This window comes from Myotis nattereri (genome assembly GCF_964212035.1).
Source record: "Myotis nattereri genome assembly, chromosome: 1".
Lineage (NCBI taxonomy): Eukaryota > Metazoa > Chordata > Mammalia > Chiroptera > Vespertilionidae > Myotis > Myotis nattereri.
The window spans coordinates 79,194,669-79,218,158 of NC_138075.1; the positions used below are offsets into that span (position 1 = coordinate 79,194,669).

Consider the following 23,490-nt stretch of genomic DNA (forward strand, 5'->3'; position numbering starts at 1 on the left):
CCGCCCCGTCAGCTGCCCAGACGGAGGAGTCGGTCCCGGAGGGGCTGGCGGAGGGGCGGAGGGGCAGGCTGGGGGCGGAGGGAAGGGCGGCGGGAGCCCGACCGGTCCCACCCCCGGCTGCAACCCCTGGCAGGAAGAGATTGTCGCGGGAGCCGCCGCCGGAGGGACGAGCTGCGGAGGACGGGCGCCTGGGCGGCGGTGGGTGGGACGGCGAGCCCGCAGGACCCGCCGAGGCTGGGGGCGCGCCGCAGGGAGCAGGGGGCGTGGCCTGGGCTCCCTGGACAGGGGCTGGGGCGCCCCCCGCGCCGGGACCGGGTGACACTTCGGGCTCCCTCCTTCTAGGGGCAGGGGGGCAGCCATGCTCCTGGCCGGGGGCGACCCTCCGGCGCAGGAATGGGTCATGGTGCAAACCAAATCCAAGCCCCGCGTGCAGCGGCAGCGCCTGCAAGTGCAGCGCATCTTCAGAATCAAGCTGAACGCGTTCCAGAGCCGCCCGGACAGCCCCAATTTCTGGCTGCAGCTCGAGGGGCCCAGGGAGAACATGGGCAAAGCCAAGGTAAACAGCGTCTCCCCGCCCCCACCCGTCCCTTCCTGCCAGACCCCTGGCCCGCCCCGCTGCCAGCCGCGGAGACAAGGGCCCCCAAGGTCCCCGACCTGGCTTCGGCCGTGTGAAGGGCAGGTACTGGACCTCCCTCCCCCGCCCCCCCTTTCCAGATCCGCAGCCTTGGCTCCTTCCCTCTGGCTCCTTCTTTCTTTCTGCCCCACCCCTCTCTTGAGTGTCACTTCTACCCCTCGAGTGTCCTGAGAGAGGCTCCGCGGGTGTGTACCCCATGAGCCTTCCTTGGCCTGGGCCCCAGCACCCACAGCTCCCCTCCTCCACCGGGGGAACAGCTTAAGCTCTTGCATTTCTGTGGCCTGTGCAACACACCTCTTTGTTCTCCACCAAGACGATCCTTCCGTCTCTTTTTAAGTCTCCTTGTATCTTTGGAACCTCTCAGAGTGCCGGGACGCGAGGGGCCCTTAGAGATGCTACTAAAGCAGTGCCCGCGTTTACCGACTAGTTGTCGGGACTGGAGAGGGTAAGGGGCCTGAGGGCTCAGGCCAGGTAGGTGGAGGCGGTGGGGGCTGGGACAGGAGCCTAGAGCTCTGGGCTCCCTGCTCCACACTCTTGCAGGGGCTCAGGGTGGGGGTGCAGCTGCTCTGGAAGGCGCTAGCCCTTCGGATGGCTTGAAATCTGGGAAGAGGGCCGTGGGCTTTCAGATGAAATGACTTCGGGATAGGCAGGTCATAGTGCTCCTCTCTGTATCCTCCCTGGCTTCTCTCTCAAGCTTCTCCTCCATTCTGGTCTCTCGAGTTCCCTTTGACCCCCCCCCCCACCCCCCCAAGTCATGGCCAAGGTCTCCTTCCCCAGGATTCCTTTATCTAATCTTTTCCTGGTAGGAATGCTACAGCCTCCCTCTCCCCCAGACGGCACCAACGCACACTTCTTCCCCAGCTGCATCTACACCAACATCCTAATTGGTCAAGGCCATGGGTGGGGGAGGCCCTAACGCACTGGCCAGCAGGCAGGCAGGCAGGCAGGCGGGCAGACAGGCTGGAAAGTTCCTCCCTCAGCCCCTCTGTTGAGCTGCTGTCTCAGCAGTTTTTCCAATTCTGACAGAGGTGCTGGGGGAGGGGAGGGGTGCCTGCCCAGAGAACAGATGTAGGAGCCCCTGAGATGAAGACTTTCAGGGTGGGTTAACAAGAGGAGCCTTTTGGGTTGGTTGTTTTGGGTTCTTAATCTTTTTGTTAATTTGAACTAAAACAGCTCACCCTTGTATGTTACTAGCACGTTCTGAGGTGTCCAGCTCCCCTGCTCCCTGCTTAAATCCTGGATCACGTTCTCCAGGCCTGTCTGCTCCTGTTCCCACTGCCTCCTCAGGGATCCCTCCCTCACACCCCAGGCCCTGTTAATGTGGCTCCCTCAGTTCCCCCACCCTGTTACCTCCTCCCCCTTGGTCTTCCCCTGGGGAGAGGCGCTGTTTAAGATGGAAACTGAGCCTGAGGGGGTTCTAAGTAACCCCCTCCCTGACTTCACAGAATGAGCAGAAGGGCAGGGAGTATAAGGCGTTGTCCCAGGAGTTAGGAGATCTGGGCTCAATTTGCTGTCACCAAGTCACACTGGGACCCAGGGGTATGGTGGAGAGAGTTTGAGATTGCGGTTTGCTACCTTCTAACTGGGCCAAATCATTTCCCTTCCCTTGAGCCTATTTTCTCATCTATAAAATAACGTAACACACACTTCATGGAAGGGTTGTAAGAATCAGCTGAAATAATGCATGCTTACGTACTTTTGCAAAATGTGGAAAGCTACAGAGTACAGATGTCAGTTATTGTTGTTAACTAGCCGTGTAACTTTGAGCAAGTCCTTTTCTCTCCCTTAGTCTCGGCCTCCTTGTTTGTAAAGTGAGAAGCTTGTATTAAATCTCTCTAAGGTCGGCCGATCTGACACAGGAAAATTTCCCAAGTATAAGGATGTATCTTGGTTTCCGTGTGGAGGTGCTGTGGCCGACCCCAATTCCAGCTGTAGGGACACAATCATGCACTTTGTTAATGGGACGCCATACACAGGGCGACTGGCAGTGAGGTCTCAGTGAGACTGGAGGCTGCAGGATGTGGAAGGGTTGAGGATGAGGATGGCATGTTGGTGAAGGGAAAAAGGATCAAGAAGGATATAGGCCTATTTCGAGATGGGCCGGGTTGTGTTTCTGTATCATATGTGGCTGGTTTTCCAGGAAAATCTCTGTAGAACTCTAGAGTGCCTTTACATTGTTTTGTCGTGGTGGGATTTTAAAAAATAAGGACATTGCCCTAGCTGGTTTGGCTCAGTGGCTAGAGTGTTAGCCTGCGGACTGAAGGGTCCCGGGTTCGATTCCAGTCAAGGGCACATACCTGGGCTGTGGGCTTGATCCCTAGTTGGGGGTGTGCAGGAGGCAGCTGATCAATGATTTTCTGTCATCATTGATGTTTCTATCTCTCTCTCCCTCTCCCTTTCTCTCTGAAATCAATAAAAAAATATATATATATATATACATTTTAAAAATGAAGACATTGCTGGAATTACATTCCCAGGCAGCGAAAATAAATACTAGGGATGACTGACCTCTGGGGTGAAATCAGCAAGTGGAAAGGAAGGTTTGTTTTTTTTAAAATATATTTTACTGATATTTTACAGAGAGGAAGGGAGAGAGAAAGAGAGTTAGAAACATCAATCAGCTGCCTCCTGCATATCCCCCACTAGGGATGTGCCCGCAACTCAGGTGCATGCCCTTGACCAGAATCGAACCTGGGACCTTTCAGTCTGAAGGCCGATGCTCTATCCACTGAGCCAAACCGGTTTTGGCGAAAGGAAGGTTTTAATAATGATCCGAGTTGCCCAGGGACAAGCCCTCTGTCCTGGGCAATGATGTGAGGAAGGATTGGACTCACAGAGGAGAGATGACATGTTCACTTCTCCCGTTCTTGGAGACTCTTTTTGAAGATGGGGGAGGGAGGTGATGAGGAGCCAGAGATTGGGTTCAGGGAGCTGGGGAACAGGGTGTGGTTTGCTGTCTTTTGGCCTGGCTGTCAGTTGGAAGTTCATCTATTCCTACTCCGCACTAACCGTAGAGCACAGTACCATGGAAGTGGCCAGGGGTATGCTGGAACTGGCCCTATTAAAATTTCAGGAAGTTTGCAAACCAGTAGCATTCCATTGGTAGTTTGAAATCAGCCATGGGGGAGTCTTTACACCCCAGAAATTGGCAAATGCTACATATCAGAGCTACCCCCAAATTGTGTTGTGGGCATCTTACCCTTCTCCTTTATTTTAAACTTTTTTCTTTTATCCAAGTAATTAACAATTTAAAAGTCCAATAATTTTGAAAAAGTTCACAGTAGAACACAGTGAATCCCTGCCTGTCTTTCCCAACTCTCTCTCTTCAGTGTCCTTTCTTGTAGACAAAGGACAAAATTGTAGATACTGTTATCTTTGATCAACCCATTTTAGATAATTTTTTTACTTCCTATTATTGAAGGTGAAGATTTGATTATTTCCAATATAATTATTTTTAAATTCTCTGTTCAATTTATATTAGTATTTGCATCATTATGCCTTATGCAAATATTAACATCTAAGTTTACTATGATTACATTTTCTTTCTTTTTTATTTCACTGAGGTTTAGAATTTCTTGTTTTTGTTTTTTTAAAAAAATATTTTATTGATTTTTTACAGAGAGGAAGGGAGAGGGAGAGGGATAGAGAGTTAGAAACATCAATTCAGTTGCCTCCTACACACTCCCCACTGGGAATGTGCCTGCAACCAAGGCACATGCCCTTGCCCAGAATCGAACCTGAGACCCTTCAGTCTGCAGGCCCATGCTGTATCCACTGAGCCAAACAAGTTAGGGCAGGAATTTCTTGTTCTTTAATATGCTTGTTTTTCTTTGTATCTATTGCTAATTTCTACAACTTTCAGTGGACTCTCACTACAATTTTCTACAAGGTCAATTTATGGGTTCAAATTGTTTTTTTCAGGTCCAAATTTTTTCTTAGAGACATCCTTCCTTCTGTCCTGTCTGGCCTGCATAGCTGTCATCCTGAGACTTCTGTTTGCTGTCATTCTTGGCATCCCTTTGCCTTTTGTTGTTGTTGTTAAATGTCTTGTTTCCTGGGCTGAATATCTTTATTTTTCTTGGGTTGCTAGAGCACATCCATCAATAGCTTCATCAAACCCTAGCTGGTTTGGCTTAATGGAAAGAGCTCTGGCCTGCGGACTGAAGGGTCCTGGGTTTGCTTCTGGTCAAGGGCACATGCCCGGGTTTCGGGCTCTATCCCCAAGAGAGGGAGTGCAGCCGATCAATGATTCTTTCTCATCATTGATGTTTCTATCGCTCTCTCTCCTCTCCCTTTCTCTCTGAAATCAATAAAAATGTGTTTTAGCCGAAACCGGTTTGGCTCAGTGGATAGAGCGTCGGCCTGCGGACTGAGGGGTCCCAGGTTCGGTTCCGGTCAAGGGCATGTGCCTGGGTTGCGGGCACATCCCCAGTAGGAGATGTGCAGGAGGCAGCTGATCGATGTTTCTCTCTCATCGATGTTTCTGACTGTCTATCTCTCTCCCCTCCTCTCTGTAAAAAATCAATAAAATATATATATATAAAAAAAAATGTGTTTTAAAACATTAGCTTCGCCAAAACCAGTTTGGCTCAGTGGATAGAGCGTCGGCCTGCGGACTGAAAGGTCCCAGGTTCGATTCCGGTCAAGGGCATGTACCTGGGTTGCGGGCACATCCCCAGTAGGAGATGCGCAGGAGGCAGCTGATCGATGTTTCTCTCTCATCGATGTTTCTAACTCTCTATCTCTCTCCCTTCCTCTCTGTAAAAAATCAATAAAATATATTTTAAAAAAAAATTAGCTTCATCAAGTTGAAAGATGGAGCAGTGGTAAAGAGTTTACTGATGACTGCTCTCAATGTGGTTGTTTCTTGAGTCCTTTCCTCCAATCTGAACTAGTTGTTCTTTACGCCTGCAGACAGTTGTTATCCTAGAACAGGGTCTGACACATAGGTGCTCAATAATGATTTCTTGAATGGATAAATAAATTCTGCAAATTCTCTTCATTATCATCCTGGAGATTGTCTTTGCTTTTTTCCAATGTCGGTCTCCTTTCTTGTTTGCTGGCAAGTCTCGCCAGTAGCTTCCTGAGAGAGATTAGGAAGTAAAATGTTGGAATTGTGTATCTGAAGGTCACTTGATTGATAGTTTGCCTGGAATAGAATTAGAAATGGGAAATTATTTTCCTTCAGAAGAGTAAAGGCATTACTCCAAAGACTTCTTGCTTTTTAGATGTCTGAAGCTATTCCGGGTCCCTGGTCCTTTGTATGGGAAGTTTTTCCTCTCTGAAAGTCTGCAGTTTCCCCCGCTGTTCTAAGGTTTGCCAGCGAGACCCCCTTTGTGTAGATCTGTCTTCATCCATTGTTAGTTACTATTGTATTCGATGGGCCCTTCCATCTGGATACTCATGTTCTTCAGATCTAGGGCATTTTATGGAAATACTTCGTGGATGATTTCCCCCTGTGTTTTCTATGTTCTCTCTCTTCCTGGAACTCCTATTCAGACACTGGACTTTCTGGACTGACTGGTCCACTTTTCTTATTTTTTCCAACCTTGACTTTTTGCTTTGCTTTCTGGAGATTTCCTTAACTTTATTTTCCAATCCCTTTCTGGGTCTTTAATTTCTGCCATCATATTTTTAAAAAAATATATTTTATTGAATTTTTGCAGAGAGGAAGGGAGAGGGATAGAGAGTTAGAAACATTGATGAGAGAGAAATATCGATCAGCTGCCTCCTGCACACCCCCTACTGGGGATGTGCCCACAACCAAGGTACATGCCCTTGACCGGAATCGAACCTGGGACCGACCCTTCAGTCCACAGGCCGACTCTCTCCACTGAGCCAAACCAGTGAGGGCTCTGCCATCATATTTTTAAAGTCTAAAAGTCATTTATGTTCTCTCTGAATTCTCTTTTAAAAAATAGTATCCTATTCTTGTTCAGCGTGTACAATATTCTCTATTATCTCTCTAAGGCAGCGGTTCTCAACCTGTGGGTCGTGACCCCTTTGGTGGTCGAATGACCCTTTCACAGGGGTCACCTAAGACCATCCTGCATATCAGATATTTACATTACGATTCATAACAGTAGCAACATTACAGTTTTGAAGTAGCAACAAAAATAATTTTATGGTTGGGTCACAACATGAGGAACTGTATTTAAAGGGCCACAAGGTTGAGAACCATGGCAAGGAGAATGATAGTAAACTTTCTGAAGGTTTCTTCTCCCTCCCTACTTTCTTTTTCTTCAAGTTGCTCCCCACCTCTTCCTATATATCTTTTGCATATTTACCTCACATTAGTTTTCTTCATATGTCTGGTAATCTTTTTTTTTTTTTAAATATATTTTATTGATTTTTACAGAGAGGAAGGAAGAGGGATAGACAGTTAGAAACATCGATGAGAGAGAAACGTCGATCAGCTGCCTTCTGCACACCCCCCACTGGGGACGTGCCCACAACCAAGGTACATGCCCTTGACTGGAATCGAACCTGGGACCTTTCAGTCCGCAGGCCGACGCTCTATCCACTGAGCCAAACCGGTTAGGGCAATGTCTGGTAATCTTTGCATGGTTAAGAGTAAGACCCAAAAAGCCAACTGGGAACAGAGACCGAGGCTTACTGATCTGGAGCGTGGCTGGACGGGTATCTGGGGGCACTGTCTGTTAGGGAACCTGTTTGGTGGTCTTTGCTCTTGAGCTGGCTGGATTTCTAGAGTGTATTTCTCTATTCTCTGTCCTGGAGCGTCAGGGTCTGGCTGCTGAATCTCTGAAAGAGAAGAATGAGTTTCTCTACACTTGGCCTTCATTGTAGACATCATATCTGGCCCTCCTCCCTTTACCCAGCACATCTCTTTGTGTTTACATATTGCTTTCACGTGGTTAGAATGTGGGGCGTATGGGATGGGAGAGCTTGTTTATTTTTTATGGTACCTACACTCTCAAGTATGCTGATAAACCTCTAATTCTAGGGCCTGTTTTCAACTCTCTAGAGAGCAAACCTCCTGTGGGTAGGGAGGTACTTGCTAAGCCCGTGTTATCCCAACAACTTTACCTCAGTTTGCCTTAAAATTTTTTTTTTCATGTTCCCCTTCAATTCCAATTCTAGAGTTTCTTGGTGTTGCCATTTTCTGAGCCGTTTGTGTACTCTGCAGTGTAATTTTGGATGGTTCTGGAAAGTAGACGATGAATGATAACAAATTTATGAGAAAGGAGAATCCTAAGTCCGGTGTTAAATAATAAAGCAACTTGATCAAGTATAGAGAAGTATTAACTGATTTAGTGGTGTTTTTATTTAATTTACAATTTGACAAAGGACCTGTGGGACATTGGGCAATATGTTTTTACAAACACATCATTCTTTTTATGTGCTTATTTTGTTCCTGCCTCGTCTCTACTTTTTTCCTCTTGGAGGAAAACGGTCTGGGTAGGCCTTATGCAGAAAAAGTGCTCCAGGTATTTACTGGATATAAATGCCTGTTGGATACCTTTTCTTCTTTTTATCTTTTTTTGCTTGAAACTATAGACAACATCATGGTTATACATTGGAGTCAGACTGGCTGAGTGTCCCAGCCTACTATCTGTGTAACCTTGGGCCCAACCTTGCTCCTCTAAAATGGGGATGATAGCAATTTCCTTACAGGGCTGAGAGAGGAATACATGAGATAATGTGTGGCACATAGTAAGTGTTCAATAAATATTCAGATTTATTATTTTGAAAATTGTTTCAATTCCTATATATCTTTTAGTTAAAAATATTGAACAATTATTGGTCAGATACCAGGTCAGATTCACCCTTGCCTGGCAGTCGGTCCAGCTGAGGTCCTGTGGGATGATGTTTTGAGATGGTTTTGGGCGGATGAGAAAGGGGTTAGACCTGGGTTTAACTGCTGGGTGCATTTCGGTCCCTGTGGGGCAGGGTTGCAGTTCAGGGTCAGGTGGAAGAGGCAAGGACAGGCCATAGCCGGGAAGAATGGGCGGGGCACCGAGCAGAGGGCCTGGAGCCGTCTTCAGAGTAGCTGCTGGGGACCCAAAATGGAGCATTTATTGTCTTTTTCTTTTTTAAAAATATATTTTATTGATTTTTTTACAGAGAGGAAGGGAGAGGGAGAAGGATAGAGTTAGAAACATTGATGAGAGAGAAACATCAATTCGGCTGCCTCCTGCACACTCCCTACTGGGGATGTGCCTGCAACCCAAGTACATGCCCTTGACCAGAATCGAACCTGGGACCCTTCAGTCCGCAGGCCGACACTCCACCCACTGAGCCAAACCGGTCAGGGCTGGAGCATTTATTTTCTAATAGAACTGTCAGGGGAGAGCAAGAAGATGATCATTATCAACATGGTGATATGAAGTGACATGAGGGCGAATGTGGTCAACATGAGTTGGCTGATTAAGAGGGAATGCTCACACTCCCTTGGAGCTCATGGGATTGTCCTGGTGGAGCTCAGCCATCTAGTGGAGGAACCCAACCTTTCCCATCCCAGCAACTGCTAAAGACTGAGTGTGTGCACCCTGCAAACAGGAGGACTTGGTCTGCCCAGAAAGCCAGAGGCCTTTCTTCTGGTTCAGCCATTGTGTGTATCTGTGGGGTTTTTCTGGGTGCTGGCCCAGCGACTTATCTCCTCCTCTCCTTCTCTGTCTGCTCTGGGTAACAGAGTTACCATGGTTACGGGTACAGATTGTGCCACAAACCTTCTGAAGGGAGATTAAGCCAGAATCCCACAAGATTACCTTGTTGTCACTGTGTAGTCAGCCTGAGGAAGTGGAAAGAACCCCTGGCGTCAGGCTCAGACAGATGTGGCTTATGACCCTGGCCCAGTCACGCTCTGGTGTGTGCCCTTGGACAAGTTGCATAGCCCTTCTGAGCCTGCAAAGTGGGACTCAGCTGTGCCAGGCACTAGGCTAAGCACTTCCTTTGTATTAACTCATGGAAGCTCTGTAATAGTCCAATGATGCAGAACTGTTATCCCCGTTTTACTGCTGAGGGAATATAGGCACAGGGAGGATAAACAACTTGCCCCAGGTCCCATAAGTTCCTGGTACCTAGAGGATGCAATACCCCTCCCCCTAGGTATTTCACAATTCTTGAATGCTCGGACCTTAGGAGTACCTTGTTTAACTTGTCAGACAGGTGAAGTGGCTGAGACCATGCTCTGATCATTCCCTGGAAAGATGACACATTTCCTCAATTAACCTGACCTACTGAGGTCACATTGAAAGTGGAAGCAGGCCCTTGTCTCCAAACCCAGGTGCTCCCTTCCCTCCAGGCCTCCCCCATTCTGTCAGAGATTCCTGTGAAGAAATGAGTGTGTGAGGGGGCAGGATCAGGGAGAGAGGGGCTGGCCGTGGAAGTCATTGGCTTCTGGTAGCCGGGAAGGGCACCTGCTTGGCGAGGGACGGCCCTTCTGGGTTGGGGAGTGTGAGCCAGTGGCCGCCCCCTAAAGGAATGACTTCCTCTGTGTTCTCCCCACTGCGGCTTCAGGAGTATCTGAAGGGCCTGTGCAACCCAGAGCTGTGGAAGGAGGTTCGCTACCCTCCAGCCCTGCACTGCGCCTTCCTCGGGGCCCAGGGCCTTTTCCTCGACTGCCTCTGCTGGAGTACCCAGGCTTACCTGGTGCCTGGCCCCACCGGCTCCCTAATGGTGGGCGGGCTGACCGAGTCTTTCATCATGACCCAGAACTGGCTGGAGGAGCTGGTGGGGCGACTGCGCTGGGGCCCTGCCCCTGTTTGCACCCCCCGGGGCATCTGGGAGGCTGAGGTGACCCGGGCCTTTGGGGCTTTGATCTGGATCCGCGGTGACCAGCATGCAGGGGACCTGCTGCAGCTGCCCCCAGCAGTCCAGGAGCTGCTGCTGAGTCTGGTGCGGGATGCTGCGGGCAAGGAGGACATCATCGAGTGGCTCGGCCGCCTTGGCACCTCCAACGCCCGCTCCGATCCGGAGGTCCTGATCTGCCCTCCGCAGCAGCAGAAGGAAGGCTCGGCCATGACGTCTGTGGGCGATGGTCCTGGGCCTTTGCTGGAGATGAGGACCCTCCAGAATGGGAACACAGAAGATTCAAAGAGATTAACCAGCCTGGGAGCCAGCCCAGGCCAGAAGGCACAGCAGGAGACAGCAAACCAGCTGGTACGGTAAGTTTTGGAGAATCAGTCTGGCTTCTCTGCCCCTACCCTGTTCCTCCACCCCAAAGAAATAATTTTGCACCTAACTGGCCGCCCCACCTTTCCAACAAACTTGTGCTTCCTCCAGGGTCGGTTCCAACAGTCAAGGTGGTACGGACAGTGCTCACAGGGAAGGGCCAGTGCCAGCCGCCAGCAGCCAGGATCCTGCGAACCACTCACAAGCCTTGGTACAGCAGCGGCAGCCCCAGAGGGTGGAAGACAAACTCTCCTTCCAGCCTCCGGTGACGACCCTGGGTGTGTGCCCATCTTGGAAGGCCTGGGCTCCGGGGCCAGCCTTTGGGCCCTTGTGGCCAGGGACCATTGCTACGACCTTCTGGAGGATCAATGAACTGCATTCTCTCCACCTGGCCTGGCTGCTGTCCCAGGCGTGCTTCAGTTTCCCGTTCTGGCAGAGGCCTCTGGGCCCCATTCAGTTCAAGCTCCCAGGGCAGAGTCCTTTGCCCTTAAACCTGGAGTGGAAGCAGAAGGAGCTGGTTCCTTTGCCCAGTGTGGAAAGCCCAGATGGGGGACCAGGAGGAGAGGCAGACCTACAGAATTGCCCAAGGCCAGAGACCCCCCCAAAAGTCATGAGTTTATTGGTGGTCTCAGGGGGCTCTGGTATAAAGGGCAAAGCTAGCCCAGGACTTCCACAGGTAGGGCCACCTTTGACCTCCACACCCCAACTCCAAGCTGGAAGTGAGCTGGGGGATCAAGGAAGTGTACAGTGGGATTGTAAGGGGCCAGAAGAAGGGCCCTTACCAGCACCACCCACAGGGCAAGGGGTGCCTACTGCTCAAGGGAGGCCCATGGGTCAAGGGGAGCCGACGGCTGAGTCAGTACCTGACACTCAAACAGTGCCTGAGACTCTCGAAGTGCCCGTGGCTGCATCAGTGCCTACCGCTCAAACCCCACCCCAAAATCAAGTGCTGTCTGCAGCCCCCAAAGTGCCTACAGTCCAGATGATGCCCGCAGGCCACACAGAACCTGCAGCCCCCAAAGTGCCTTCGGCTCCAACAAAGCCAGCCGTTCATGGGGGGCCCACAGCTCAAAAGGCAGCCGTGGGTCAACCGGCACCAGCAGCGCAAACGGTACCTGCGACTCCAAAAACCCCCACAGCTCAGAAAATCCCTGCAGCCAAAACATCACCTGCAGGTCCCAAAGCACCCAAAGCTCAAACTGGGTCTGTGGCTAAAACAGGATCTGCAGCCCCCAAAGCGCCTGCGACCCCCAAAGCATCTGCGGCCCCCAAAGCGTCTACGGCCCCCAAAGCCTCCAGAGCTCCGAAGACGCCTGCAGCGCAGAAGGCGCTCACAGATCCAGGGCCAGCCGTGGATGCAGCCAAACTCCTGAGAGAGGCCCAGCCTTCGTCAAGGGGCAGTGCTTCCTCCCCAAAGGGCCAGGGGGAGGCCAGGAGGCAGGTTCCCCAGCCCTGCAGCACCGCGGCTCCCAGTAGTAAGCACCAGCCTCAGGTGGGTGGGCTCCTGGCGGCTCCGGAGGGGACCCCGAGGCAGCCACCGCGACAACCACAGGCGAACAGCACAGTGACCAGCTTCCAGAGGTACCACGAGGCCCTGAATACGCCCTTCGAGCTGAACCTGTCGGGAGAACCTGGGAACCAGGGGCTGCGGCGAGTGGTCGTTGACGGCAGCAGCGTGGCCATGGTGTGAGTAGCATGAGGGCAGGCTGGGCATGCTGGGGAGCTGGGACAGGGATCCCTGGGGCAACTGTGGGCACCCCTTTCTGACCTCTCCTCTGTGTAAGGGTGACGTGGTTCAGATGGGGCAAGCTGGAAGTGGCCCATGGTGAGTGGCTACTGCATGCCAGGCAGTGTGTGCGACATTGTCACAGCAGCTCTCAGCCCTGCAAATGTGGGTTTCTGTTCGCCCTCTTTGACAAAAGCAGAAAGGAGAGGTGACGAATCTTGCCCAAGGTCCCAGAGCCTGTAAGGGCTCCAGCTGGTCTTTGGGTTCAGATTGTCCACTGCCGGGGTGCACACTCTCTCCACTGCAGCCTGCCTCACGTAACATGGCGTCGGTCCACCCCCAGCCAGGTTTCAGATGTGTAGCCCGAACCCTAAGGCCCAGCACAGACCTCTGTGGAGCTTTTACTGATCAAGCCTTAGAGCTTGCCCTCTCTGCACAGCACTTACTGTGTGCATGTGTTGGCGTGAATATATGTAAGACCACTCAATGTGCCAGCATGGTAGAGAGTTATCTGTGCTGAGCACACTCCCAGCACACGGCTGGTGGTCAGCAAATGTGTGTTTGCTTCCGGTTCTAACCTGAGCTCTTTGGGTATAGAGGTTGCCTTCTTCCCCTTCTTGCCCTGCAGGCCCCTGTACCCCGTGCACATGCACACCCACGTAAACACACAGGAGGTGGGCTCACCCAGTAGGTGCTCACAGAATGTTAATGATGGAGGGAAGGGAGAGGGCATTGTCGGTGTCTGTGGTGCTGATGCTGGTCCCCTGGCATTGCCCATTGTGCTGCCCAGGCTCTGAGGGAGGGGTGGAGGCAGGGTGATTCCTTGGCAAGAAGTTGCTCCCTCACTTCTCACCACCCCCACAGACACGGCCTCCAGCACTTCTTCTCCTGCCGTGGCATTGCCATGGCAGTGCAGTATTTCTGGAACCGGGGACACCGGGAGGTCACTGTGTTTGTACCCACCTGGCAACTGAAGAAGAACCGGAGGGTGAGAGGTGAGCTGTCCACTCCCCCAGCCCCCCTCAGCACCTCCAGCAGCACCCAGCCTCTCTGCACCACGGCCTTTCCCACTCAGCCCTTCCTCTGACGATCTCTATCTTCTGCCTCTCGCCTCCAGAGAGCCACTTTCTGACGAAGCTACATTCCCTCAAGATGCTTTCGATCACCCCCTCCCAGCTTGAGAACGGCAAGAAGATCACCACCTACGATTACAGGTGTGCCAGGCCCCAGCCTGCTCTCTGCGGGGCTCTGCGGTTGGGCTGGTGGGTCAGGTGGAGTCCTGCCTCCTCTGCTCTGTGTCCGAGGGGGCCATTTCACAGGGGATGGCACATGGCCTCTGCACAGAGGGGCACAGTGAGGAGAGGGCTCCCAGGTCAGCTCTGCCTGAGGCCAGGGGCACTCCTGACTTTGGGACTCTGCAGCTCCATTTCCCTAGTTCACAGGCTCTCTCCCCCGACGACCTGCGGACTGAGACCCACTGCTGTGGGTGGGTTAGCCCAGGTGACTCCTGGCACCTCGAGTGGGTTGCTCCCCCAGGCAGCGGGTTGAAGTTCATGTCTCAAGGAACTGCTCCAGTGTTCCCCTTCCCCAGCCCTGGCGCTGGGAGGAGGTGTGTGTGTGGCCGTGTGTGGCCGGAGCTCTGGCTGGCCTCTGAAAATGGTTAGACTGGCCCCATTTCCTAGCCAAAGCCCGAATGCCTCCCTACTTGTCAGCCCCAAGCACCCGGTCCCCTACCTGGCTGCACACAGTGCGCAGGGGAGTCTGCGATGCTGCCTCTGCGGGGGCAGGGAGGCCCTGCGGTAGTCACGGGTCCTGGGCTGGCGTCCAGGCCAGGCAGACAGGCTTTGGCGTCACTTAGGCTCCTCCCATGCCGGGCAGGGAGAAATTCTGTTCCTCCTCACTTTCCCCAAAACTGACACCCTAAGCATTCAGGCCTGGGAAGGGCTGGGCAGGGCAGCTCAGGCATCTCTCCTTCAAGGCAAGCCCCCTGGGTGAGGTGTGTAAGTGCCTCTAGATGCAGGCTTGGGTTCGAGAGAAGACAGCTTTTCTGCAGAAGGCCCCTCTGCTGGGCACTAGTGGAATAGCATGCTTTCTGGTCACAGCAATTGAGAAGAGATCCTTGGGAAATAGGTTTGTTTCTTCGGGTATGTTTTTATATGTGTATACATGCACACACATATATGTGCCTTGGCATGTACATGAATGTTATGTGTTGGTGAAGAAGAATAAGGGAAAATGTGTGTGCATGCTGTGTGGCAGAGGCTGAGCTAGATGTTTCCATGTGTCGTCATTCAGTTCAATCCTCACAGCAGGAGAGGGAAGGCATTTATGTTTTACAGATGCAGAAACTGAAGTAGTAAAATGCATGTGTGGATGGGAATGAGTGTGTGGGTTTCTGTGGGTGTCTGCGCATGTGTATGTGTATGTGTAAAATAGGGGTCTGTGTTTGAATAAACAGTTGGGAGGTGTACATTCCCAGTTCACCCTCCCAGGGGCTAGTGGTGACCCCAAATAGCTGCATAGATGAGGGGATGGGCTCCTGAGCCCTGGCTTCCCAATGACCAAGGGCAGCCTCTGTCCAACACAAAGTGGAGCTGCACGTTCTCTTCCCCAGAGGCCCAGGGGAGGGAAGGGCTGGTTACTGGGTCTCAGTGACTTTCCCTCTCCTTGCAGGTTCATGGTAAAGCTGGCAGAGGAGACAGATGGCATCATCGTCACCAATGAGCAGCTCCACATCCTGATGAATAATTCCAAGAAACTGATGGTCAAAGATCGGTGAGATGGCTGAGAGGGGGGTGGGCTGTTCCCTCCCCTTGGATGTCAGGCAGCCTGTGGCAGTGGGGTACTGGGGCAGTGAGAGGGTCCTTGGGCCAGTGCCCACCAGCACCTGCCGAAGGGGAGATGTGGGTCCTGGCCCCTGTGGAGACGCCCAGGCAGCAGTGGGGTGTGGGCGGGTCACGGGCTCCTCTGTGACGGTGCCTCCTCTCTTCTGAGTCCAGCCTGCTGCCCTTCACCTTTGCGGGGAATCTGTTCATGGTGCCCGATGACCCCCTGGGCCGGGATGGCCCCACCCTGGATGAGTTCCTGAGGAAGCCAAACAGGTAATGGGTCTCCCCTGCATCCAGCCCCTCCTGGGACTGATTAGAAACTTGCCCTAAGTGCTGGCCGGCATTTGTTTAGTGTTTAACAGTGAGCAGAGTGACTTGATTCATCCAGGTTTTCACAATTCTCTCATTTGCACATCCACGAACCACTTCCAGTATGGTTTTGCACACGCACTTTAACACTATATGTGCTAAACAGGCATTTGTACTCAATTTCTATTGTGTTTTTTTCCCCCAGCTGTTAATCCATGTGGCTCACTTTAATGGCCATGTGGTATTCCATTACAGGAGTACCCAACAGGTATCGGATCTCTGTGGAGGGCCATTGACGGTTTTCTTGTTATGCTATTGGAACCAGTGCTGCAGTGAACAGCCTCGTTCTTGTTCCATTGTGTACAAGGGCAGCTGTGTCTAGAGTCTATGCCAAGTAGAATTGATTCCATATTTATTATCCCCTTCGGTCCTCACAACCTGAGTTATACATACATGACCACTATCCTCATTTTACAGATGAGAAATCTGCGACTCTAGTACTTTCCTAAGGCCCCTTTGCTGGTTCCAGCAGAACTGGTTTGCAGTAACTCCGATCCTGAGGCCTTCGCCCCTCCGAGCCACCTTGCTGCCCATCTCCCAGTTCTGGGCATGGCACCGCTTCCTGGGCCAGGTCCTCCCAGTCACACTTTCCCTGTTCGGAAAAAAAAAATGATTTGGTCGAGGTTTGTCTGCTGGCTTCTCCCAAACCTTGTCAGACCTCCTTTCCTCCCCTCCCCGCCCCTCCCTGCCCCCCATTCCCACCCCGGCCTCTCTCTCTTTTTTCATGCACATCCTACTGTGTCACCATGTAAAATGTGTTTGAGTTGGGACTGAAGTTTCAAAGCTTCCACTCTCCCACCCTTTTTTTCTCCTAGATCACTGGGGCCCCTTTCCACCCTCTTTTGGTTTCTTTCTTTAAAAAAATTTTTTAAAAAATAATTCTTTGTTGTTGAAAGTATTACATATGTCCCCCCTCTTCCCCCATTGACCCCTTCCAGCCCACCCTGCCCCCTGCCCCAGGCCCACACCGCTCCGTTGTCTGTGTCCATGGGCCATGCATATACGCATACAAGGTCCTTGGTTGATTACCCCTTGCGCACCTTCCCTCTGAGATTCCACACTCTGTTCCAGGCTTCTGGATCCACTCCGTTCATTAGTTTATTTTGTTACTTAGATTCCACATATGAGTGAGATCATGTGACACTTGTCTTTCTCTGACTGACTTATTTCACTTAGCATGATACTCTCCAGGTCCCTCCATACTGTCTCAAAGGGTAAGAGATTCTTCTTTAAAAAAAAAAATAAATTTTTTATTGTTGAAAGTATTACAGATGTCTCCCTCCCCCCGACCATTGACCCTCTTCCCTGCCTCTCCTCCCAGACCTTCACCACACTATTGTCTGTGTCCAAGGGTTATGCATATATGGTTAATCTCTCCCCACCCAACTACCCCCACCCCACCTTCCCTCTGAGATTCATCAGTCTGTTCCATGCTTCTATGTCTCTGGATCTATTTTGTTCATCTGTTTACTTTGTTCACTAGATTCCACATATAAGTGAGATCATATGATACTTGTCTTTCTCTGACTGGCTTATTTCACTTAGCATAATACTCTTCAGGTCCCTCCATGCTGTCTCAAAGGAAAAGAGATCCTTCTTTTTTACGGCTGCATAGTATTCCATTGTGTAAAAGTATCACAGCTTTTTTATCCACTCATCTACTGATGGGCACTTGGGCTGTTTCCAGATCTTAGCTATTGTAAATTGTGCTGCTATGAACATAAGGGCACATCTATTCTTTCTGATTGGTATTTTTGGTTTCTTAGGATATATTCCTAGAAGTGGGATCACTGGGTCAAATGGCAGTTCATATTTAATTTTTGAGGAAACTTCATATAGTCTGCATCCCCACCAGCAGTGTACTAGGGTTCCCTTTTCTCCACATCTTCACCAGTACTTGTAATTTGTTGATTTGTTGATGGTAGCCATTTTGACAGGTGTGAAGTGATACCTCATTGTCATTTTAATTTGCATCTCTCTGATGATCAGTGACTTTGAGCATTTTTTCATATGTCTCTTGGCCATCTGTATGTCCACTTTGGAGAAATGTCTGTTTAGGTCCTTTGCCCATTTTTTAATTGGATTGTTTGTCTTCCTTTGTTAATTTGTATAAATTTCTTATATACTTTGGCTATTAACCCCTTATCAGATGTATCATTAGCAAATAGGTTCTCCCATACAGCAGGCTCCCTTTTCATTTTGTTGATGGTTTCTTTTGCTGTGCAGAAACTTTTCATTTTGATGTAGTCCCATTTTATTTTCTCCTGTGTTTCCCTTGCCCTAGGAGACATATCATCAAACATATTGGTATGAGAGATGTCTGAGATTTTGTAGCCTATGGTTTCTTATAGGATTTTAAGGGTTTCACTACTTACATTTAAGTATCTTATCCATTTTTAGTTTATTCTTGATTGCATTAAATCTATAGACTGCTTTGGGTAGTATTCTATTTATTTTTCTTTTATGTTTTTTTTTAATAATATATTTTTATTGATTTTTTACAGAGAGGAAGGGAGAGAGATAGAGAGCTAGAAACTTCGATGAGAGAGAAACATCGATCAGCTGCCTCCTGCACATCTCCTACTGGGGATGTGCCTGCAACCCAGGTACATGCCCTTGACCGGAATCGAACCTGGGACCTTTCAGTCCGCAGGCCGACGCTCTATCCACTGAGCCAAACCGGTTTGGGCTATTTTTCTTTTAAATTTTTTTTTTAAATATAGATTTTTATTGATTTCAGAGAGAAAGTGAGAGAGAGATGGAGAGATAGAAACATCTCTGGGGATCAAACCCACAACCCAGGCATGTGCGCTGACTGGGAATTGAACCGTGACCTCTGGTTTACAGGTTGATGCTCAACCATTGAGCCATGCCAGCTGGGCAGGCCATTTTACTGATGTTAATTCTACCAACCCATGAACTTGGAATATTCTTTTGCTTGTTTGTATCTTTTTCTATCTTTTTTCATCATCCTGTAGTTTTCTGAGTACAGGTCTTTTACCTCCTTGGTTAAGTTGATTCCTAAGAATCTTTTTTTTTTTTTAAGTTTCTCTTCCTGAGAGATCATTATTGGTGTATAAAAATGCCATTGAATTATGGGTGTTAATTTTGTATCATGCTGTTGAGCATCCTTATAGTCATTATTCTGTCTGATAAATTACTTATTTCCATTTCATTTAGCTTTTTTCTGGATAATTCTCTTGTTCTTTCATTTGGGGCTTTTTTTGTCTCCCCATTTTGGCTGCCTGTTTGGGTTAGTTTCTATGTATTAGGTACATCTGCTGTGACTCCCAGTCTCTTCGGAAGGTCTCTGTGCAGTACAATTTCAGATGCTATTTGTGACTGGCCCTGAGAACCCTGTTTGTAGGTATAAGCAACCCACCACTGTGACTCCCTCTGCCAGGGCTGGATGAGTTTGGAAAAGACCAAGATGTGCACCAAGCTTGGCTTTTACTAGCCCTGGATCCAGAAGTAGATCAGGCAAAATCTCAAAGCACCCAGAGATCCACCTCTGCTGGCAGGCTGATTGTTATTCTCTTAATTAGCCTCAGGCTGTGGACCACAGCAAGATGTAAACTCAGCAGGTTTTCCCAACAGGGTGGAGCAATTCCTTCCTCCCCCAGGGCAAAAGCTGCCTGGATGGTTAAGGTCTGCCTGAGAAAGGTGTCCTCTGCAGTATGAGGGAATGACTCAGCACAGGAATCCAGGTGGCTGCCCTCTGAGCTCTAGCCCCAGAGCCCTGAACCCTGGATTCTCCTCACACAGCTCTAGTTCACTCTGTCGTCCCTCTGCTGAAGCCTAAGGTGAGTGGCTACACAGGAAATTTTATGCGTTGGCCTTTTAAGAGGGTGCCTGCATTTCCAGCTGTCTCTCCCTGGCAGACAGCAACCCTGCTGCTTTTTGCAGCCAGATGTTATATGGGCACCTTTCTTGGTTTTGATCCTCTGGGCTGGGGAGCCCAGCTTGGGGTTTAGCCTCTAGAGTTCTCAGTGGGAACCCCTCACAGCTGAGATATCCCTCTGGAACTCCAGCTTCTGTCCATGGGAGCCCAGCTTGCCCTTTTGTGCCTCCACACTTCCTGCTAGTCTCTATGGGGTCTCCACTTTCCGTCCTTGGTTATCAGGGTTCTCTCAAGCTAGTCTTCGGCTGATTATTCAGGATGGTTTTTCTATATTTCAGTTGTATACCCAGTTTGGCCCTGGGAAAGTGTCAGTGCAGCTTCTGCTTAATCCGCCACCATCTTGGAATCCTCTCCTTCTCTTCCTTGACCTCTCCCTGGCTTGCTCAGCCTGGGGTCAGGTTGGAAGCACCTGCCATCTAATTCTTATCAACCACTGACTTAAACCCGACTGAAAATGTCACTTGGTCAGTGAAGTTTTGACTGTATAAGCCTTCAGAGCAAGGCAGAATCTCACATTGAGGCCTGGCACATGGCGGAGGTAGGGGAAGTACTTGCAGGCATGGTCCTGACTGAGGCTCTGCTATGTCAGAGGCTGGCACTCTGCCCAGCTTCAGGGATACTGAGCAATGGGGTGGAGCTCCAAAGTGTTTCCACAGGTGTGGTTTCCCCCCTGGATGACCTCTGGGGGCAGGCTTTCCCCCTCCCTATTGCATCGGTCCCTCCACTCTGCTGTTTCCGTGCAGGTTGGACACTGACATTGGCAACTTCCTGAAGGTGTGGAAGGCTCTTCCTCCCAGCTCAGCCAGGATCTCTGAGCTGAGTGATACCGCCAATTCAGGGCCCCTGGAGAGTCCTCAGAAAGTGGAAGAAGTTAGGGAGGAGAAGGAAGAGAGGCAGGACGAAGAGCCAGAGCTGAGGGAGAGACAGGATGAGGAGCAGAGGGAGGGGCAGGACACACAGAGGCCAGCCGAGGAAGAAGACCAGGACTCCTCGCTGGCATCGGTGTTCAAGTCTGAGTGCCCCACCCTTTCAGAGGAAATCCTCCGGTGCCTCAGCCTCCACGATCCCCTCGACGAAGCCCTTGACATCGATCTCCTTCCAGTGGTGGCTTCTCCGTCCCTAGGTGTCCCCTGGGATGGGAAGGCTCCCTGCCAGCAGGTCCTTGCCCACCTGGCCCAGATGACCATCCCCAGGAACTTCACCGCACTCTCTTTCTTCATGGGATTTATGGACTCCCACCGGGAAGTCATCCCTGACTATGAAGCCCTTGTGGGCCCACTACACAGCCTCCTCAAACAGAAGCCAGACTGGCAATGGCACCAGGAGCATGAAAAGGCCTTCCTGGCGCTGAAGCGAGCCCTGGTGTCTGCCCTCTGCCTGAAGGCCCCTGACTCTCAGCTGCCCTTCTACCTGGAGGTGATGGTGAGCCAAGTGGCCCTGACGGCCACTGTGTATCAGGAGAACTCAGGGAGAAAGCACCTCATTGCCTATACCTCGAAACCCCTCCTCCCCGACGAGGAGAGCGAGGGCCCCCAGTCGGGGGGAGACAGCCCCTACGCTGTGGCCTGGGCCCTCAAACACTTTTCCCGCTGCATTGGAGACATCCCAGTGGTCCTGGACCTTTCCTACGCTGCTCGGACCACTGTGGACTCTGAGGCATGGGAGGACCGCAGGCTTTCCAAAGCATGGTTGATCCGATGGGCCCTCTTGGTACAGGACAAAGGCAAGAGGGCGCTGGAATTGACCCTTCTCCAGGGCCTGCTGGGGGAAAACCGACTGCTGACACCCTCATCCTCCATGCCGCGTTTCTTCCAGATCCTGCCTCCTTTCTCTGACCTGTCCACCTTTGTCTGCATCCACATGTCGGGCTATTGCTTTTACCGTGAGGATGAGTGGTGTGCTGGCTTTGGTCTCTATGTCCTGTCTCCCACCAGCCCACCTGTCTCCCTTTCCTTCTCTTGTTCGCCTTACACACCCACCTATGCCCACCTGGCTGCCGTGGCCTGCGGCCTGGAGCGCTTCAGCCAGTCCCAGTACCCCGTGGTTTTCCTCACTCACTGCCACTGGGTCTTCAGTGTCCTCTGGGAGCTCCTGCCCCTGTGGAGGGCCCGGGGCTTCCTGTCCTCTGATGGGTCCCCACTACCTCACCCGAGCCTGCTCTCCTACATCATATCCCTCACCTCTGGCCTCCCATCCCTTCCATTTATCTACCGAACCTCCTACCGTGGCTCCCTGTTTGCTGTGACAGTGGACAACCTGGCCAAGGAGGGTGCGCAGGGGGGCGGGGAGTTTTGGAATTTGCCAACGGATGTGCCAGTCCCCATAGTGTCCCCCCATACCATGGGCAAGAGGCCCAACTTGCTGGCATTACAGCTGAGTGACAGCACTCTGGCAGATGTCATTGCCAAACTGCGGGCTGGGCAGAAATTGTCCAATTCCTCACCCTTCAGTTCTGCCTCTAACTCACTCAGCCTGGATCAGGAGAGCGGCCTGCTTCTGTTCAAGGGAGATAAGAAGCCCAAAGTCTGGGTAGTCCCGAGGCAGCTCCGGAGGGATCTGATTTTCTCTGTGCATGACCTCCCTGTGGGGGCTCACCAGAGGCCCGAGGAGACCTACAAGAAGTTGCGGTTGCTGGGGTGGTGGCCCGGGATGCAGGAGCATGTGAGAAATTATTGCAGGAGCTGCTTGTTCTGCATCCCCCGAAATCTCCTAGGCAATGAGTTGAAGGTTATCGAGTCCCTGTGGCCCCTCAGGTCGACTGCCCCCTGGTCGAACCTGCAGATCGAGGTGGTGGGCCCAGTCACTGTAAGTGAGGAGGGACACAAGCATGTTCTGATTGTGGCTGACCCCAACACCAGGTGGGTGGAAGCATTCCCGCTGAAACCCTACACACACATGGCTGTGGCCCAAGTGCTGCTTCAGCATGTATTTGCAAGGTGGGGTGTTCCCGTGAGGCTGGAGGCCACCCAAGGCCCCCAGTTTGCCCGGCATGTTCTGGTGAGCTGTGGGCTGGCCCTGGGAGCCCAGGCTACCTCCCTGAGTAGGGACCTCCAGTTTCCCTGTCTGACGAGCTCAGGGGCCTACTGGGAATTCAAGAGGGCCCTCAAGGAGTTTATCTTCTTGCACGGCAAGAAGTGGGCGGCTTCCCTGCCCTTGCTGCACCTGGCCTTCAGGGCCTCCTCCTCCCAGGCCACACCATTCCAGATCCTGACCGGGGGCCAGGAGAGGCTGATGGGACCCTTGTGGTGGGAGATGAGCAGTGCCAACATAGAAGGGCTCAAGATGGATGTCTTCCTGCTACAGCTGACGGGGGAGCTGCTGGAGCTCCACTGGAGGATGGCTGACAAGGTCAGTGAAAAGGTGGAGAACAGGCGTTTCAAGCGGGAGAGCCAGGAGAAAGAGTGGAACGTGGGTGACCAGGTCCTCTTGCTGTCCCTCCCCAGGAATGGCAGCAGTGCCAAATGGGTGGGTCCCTTCTATATCGGGGACCGGCTGAGCCTGTCTCTCTACAGGGTCTGGGGCTTCCCAACCCCAGAGAAGCTCGGGTGCATCTATCCGAGCAGTCTGATGAAGTCCTTTGCCAAGAGCGGCACCCCCCTGTCCTTCAAGCTCTTGGAGCAGTGAGCTGAAGCAGTGGGGGAGGCCCCACTCCCAGGGTCCTGGGCCGCTGCTGCTAGGCCTCCCCCTACCCTCATCAGTGCTCTCAAAGCCCCCTGGGGCCCCCTTTGTGCCTTTTGTGGAGAAGTTACTCATAAAGCTTTGCTGAATTGCCTTGAACTGGGGACCAGGGTCCCTATGGAAATGTCCCCAGTGCGGGGTATTGCGAGAATCTGCTGTCAGATATGGGCCTCTGGCAGTTTCCCCTTACTAAGGTAGGCCAGGCTCAATGTCTTTCCCC

At 51.5% G+C, this 23,490-nt stretch overlaps 1 protein-coding gene across 1 annotated transcript; it reads left to right on the plus strand.

The window, feature by feature from the left end:
- Positions 1–358: 358 nt before the first annotated feature.
- On the plus strand, positions 359–23,216 carry NYNRIN (NYN domain and retroviral integrase containing; the record flags this gene model as incomplete). Its single annotated transcript, XM_081096648.1, has 9 exons — positions 359–556; positions 10,115–10,761; positions 10,880–11,046; positions 11,989–12,454; positions 13,359–13,489; positions 13,612–13,708; positions 15,168–15,269; positions 15,494–15,595; positions 20,336–23,216. The coding sequence occupies 9 exons, from the start codon at positions 359–361 to the stop codon at positions 23,214–23,216; spliced, it is 4,791 nt and encodes a 1,596-aa protein (XP_080952774.1).
- Between the last annotated feature and the right edge of the window lie 274 nt (positions 23,217–23,490).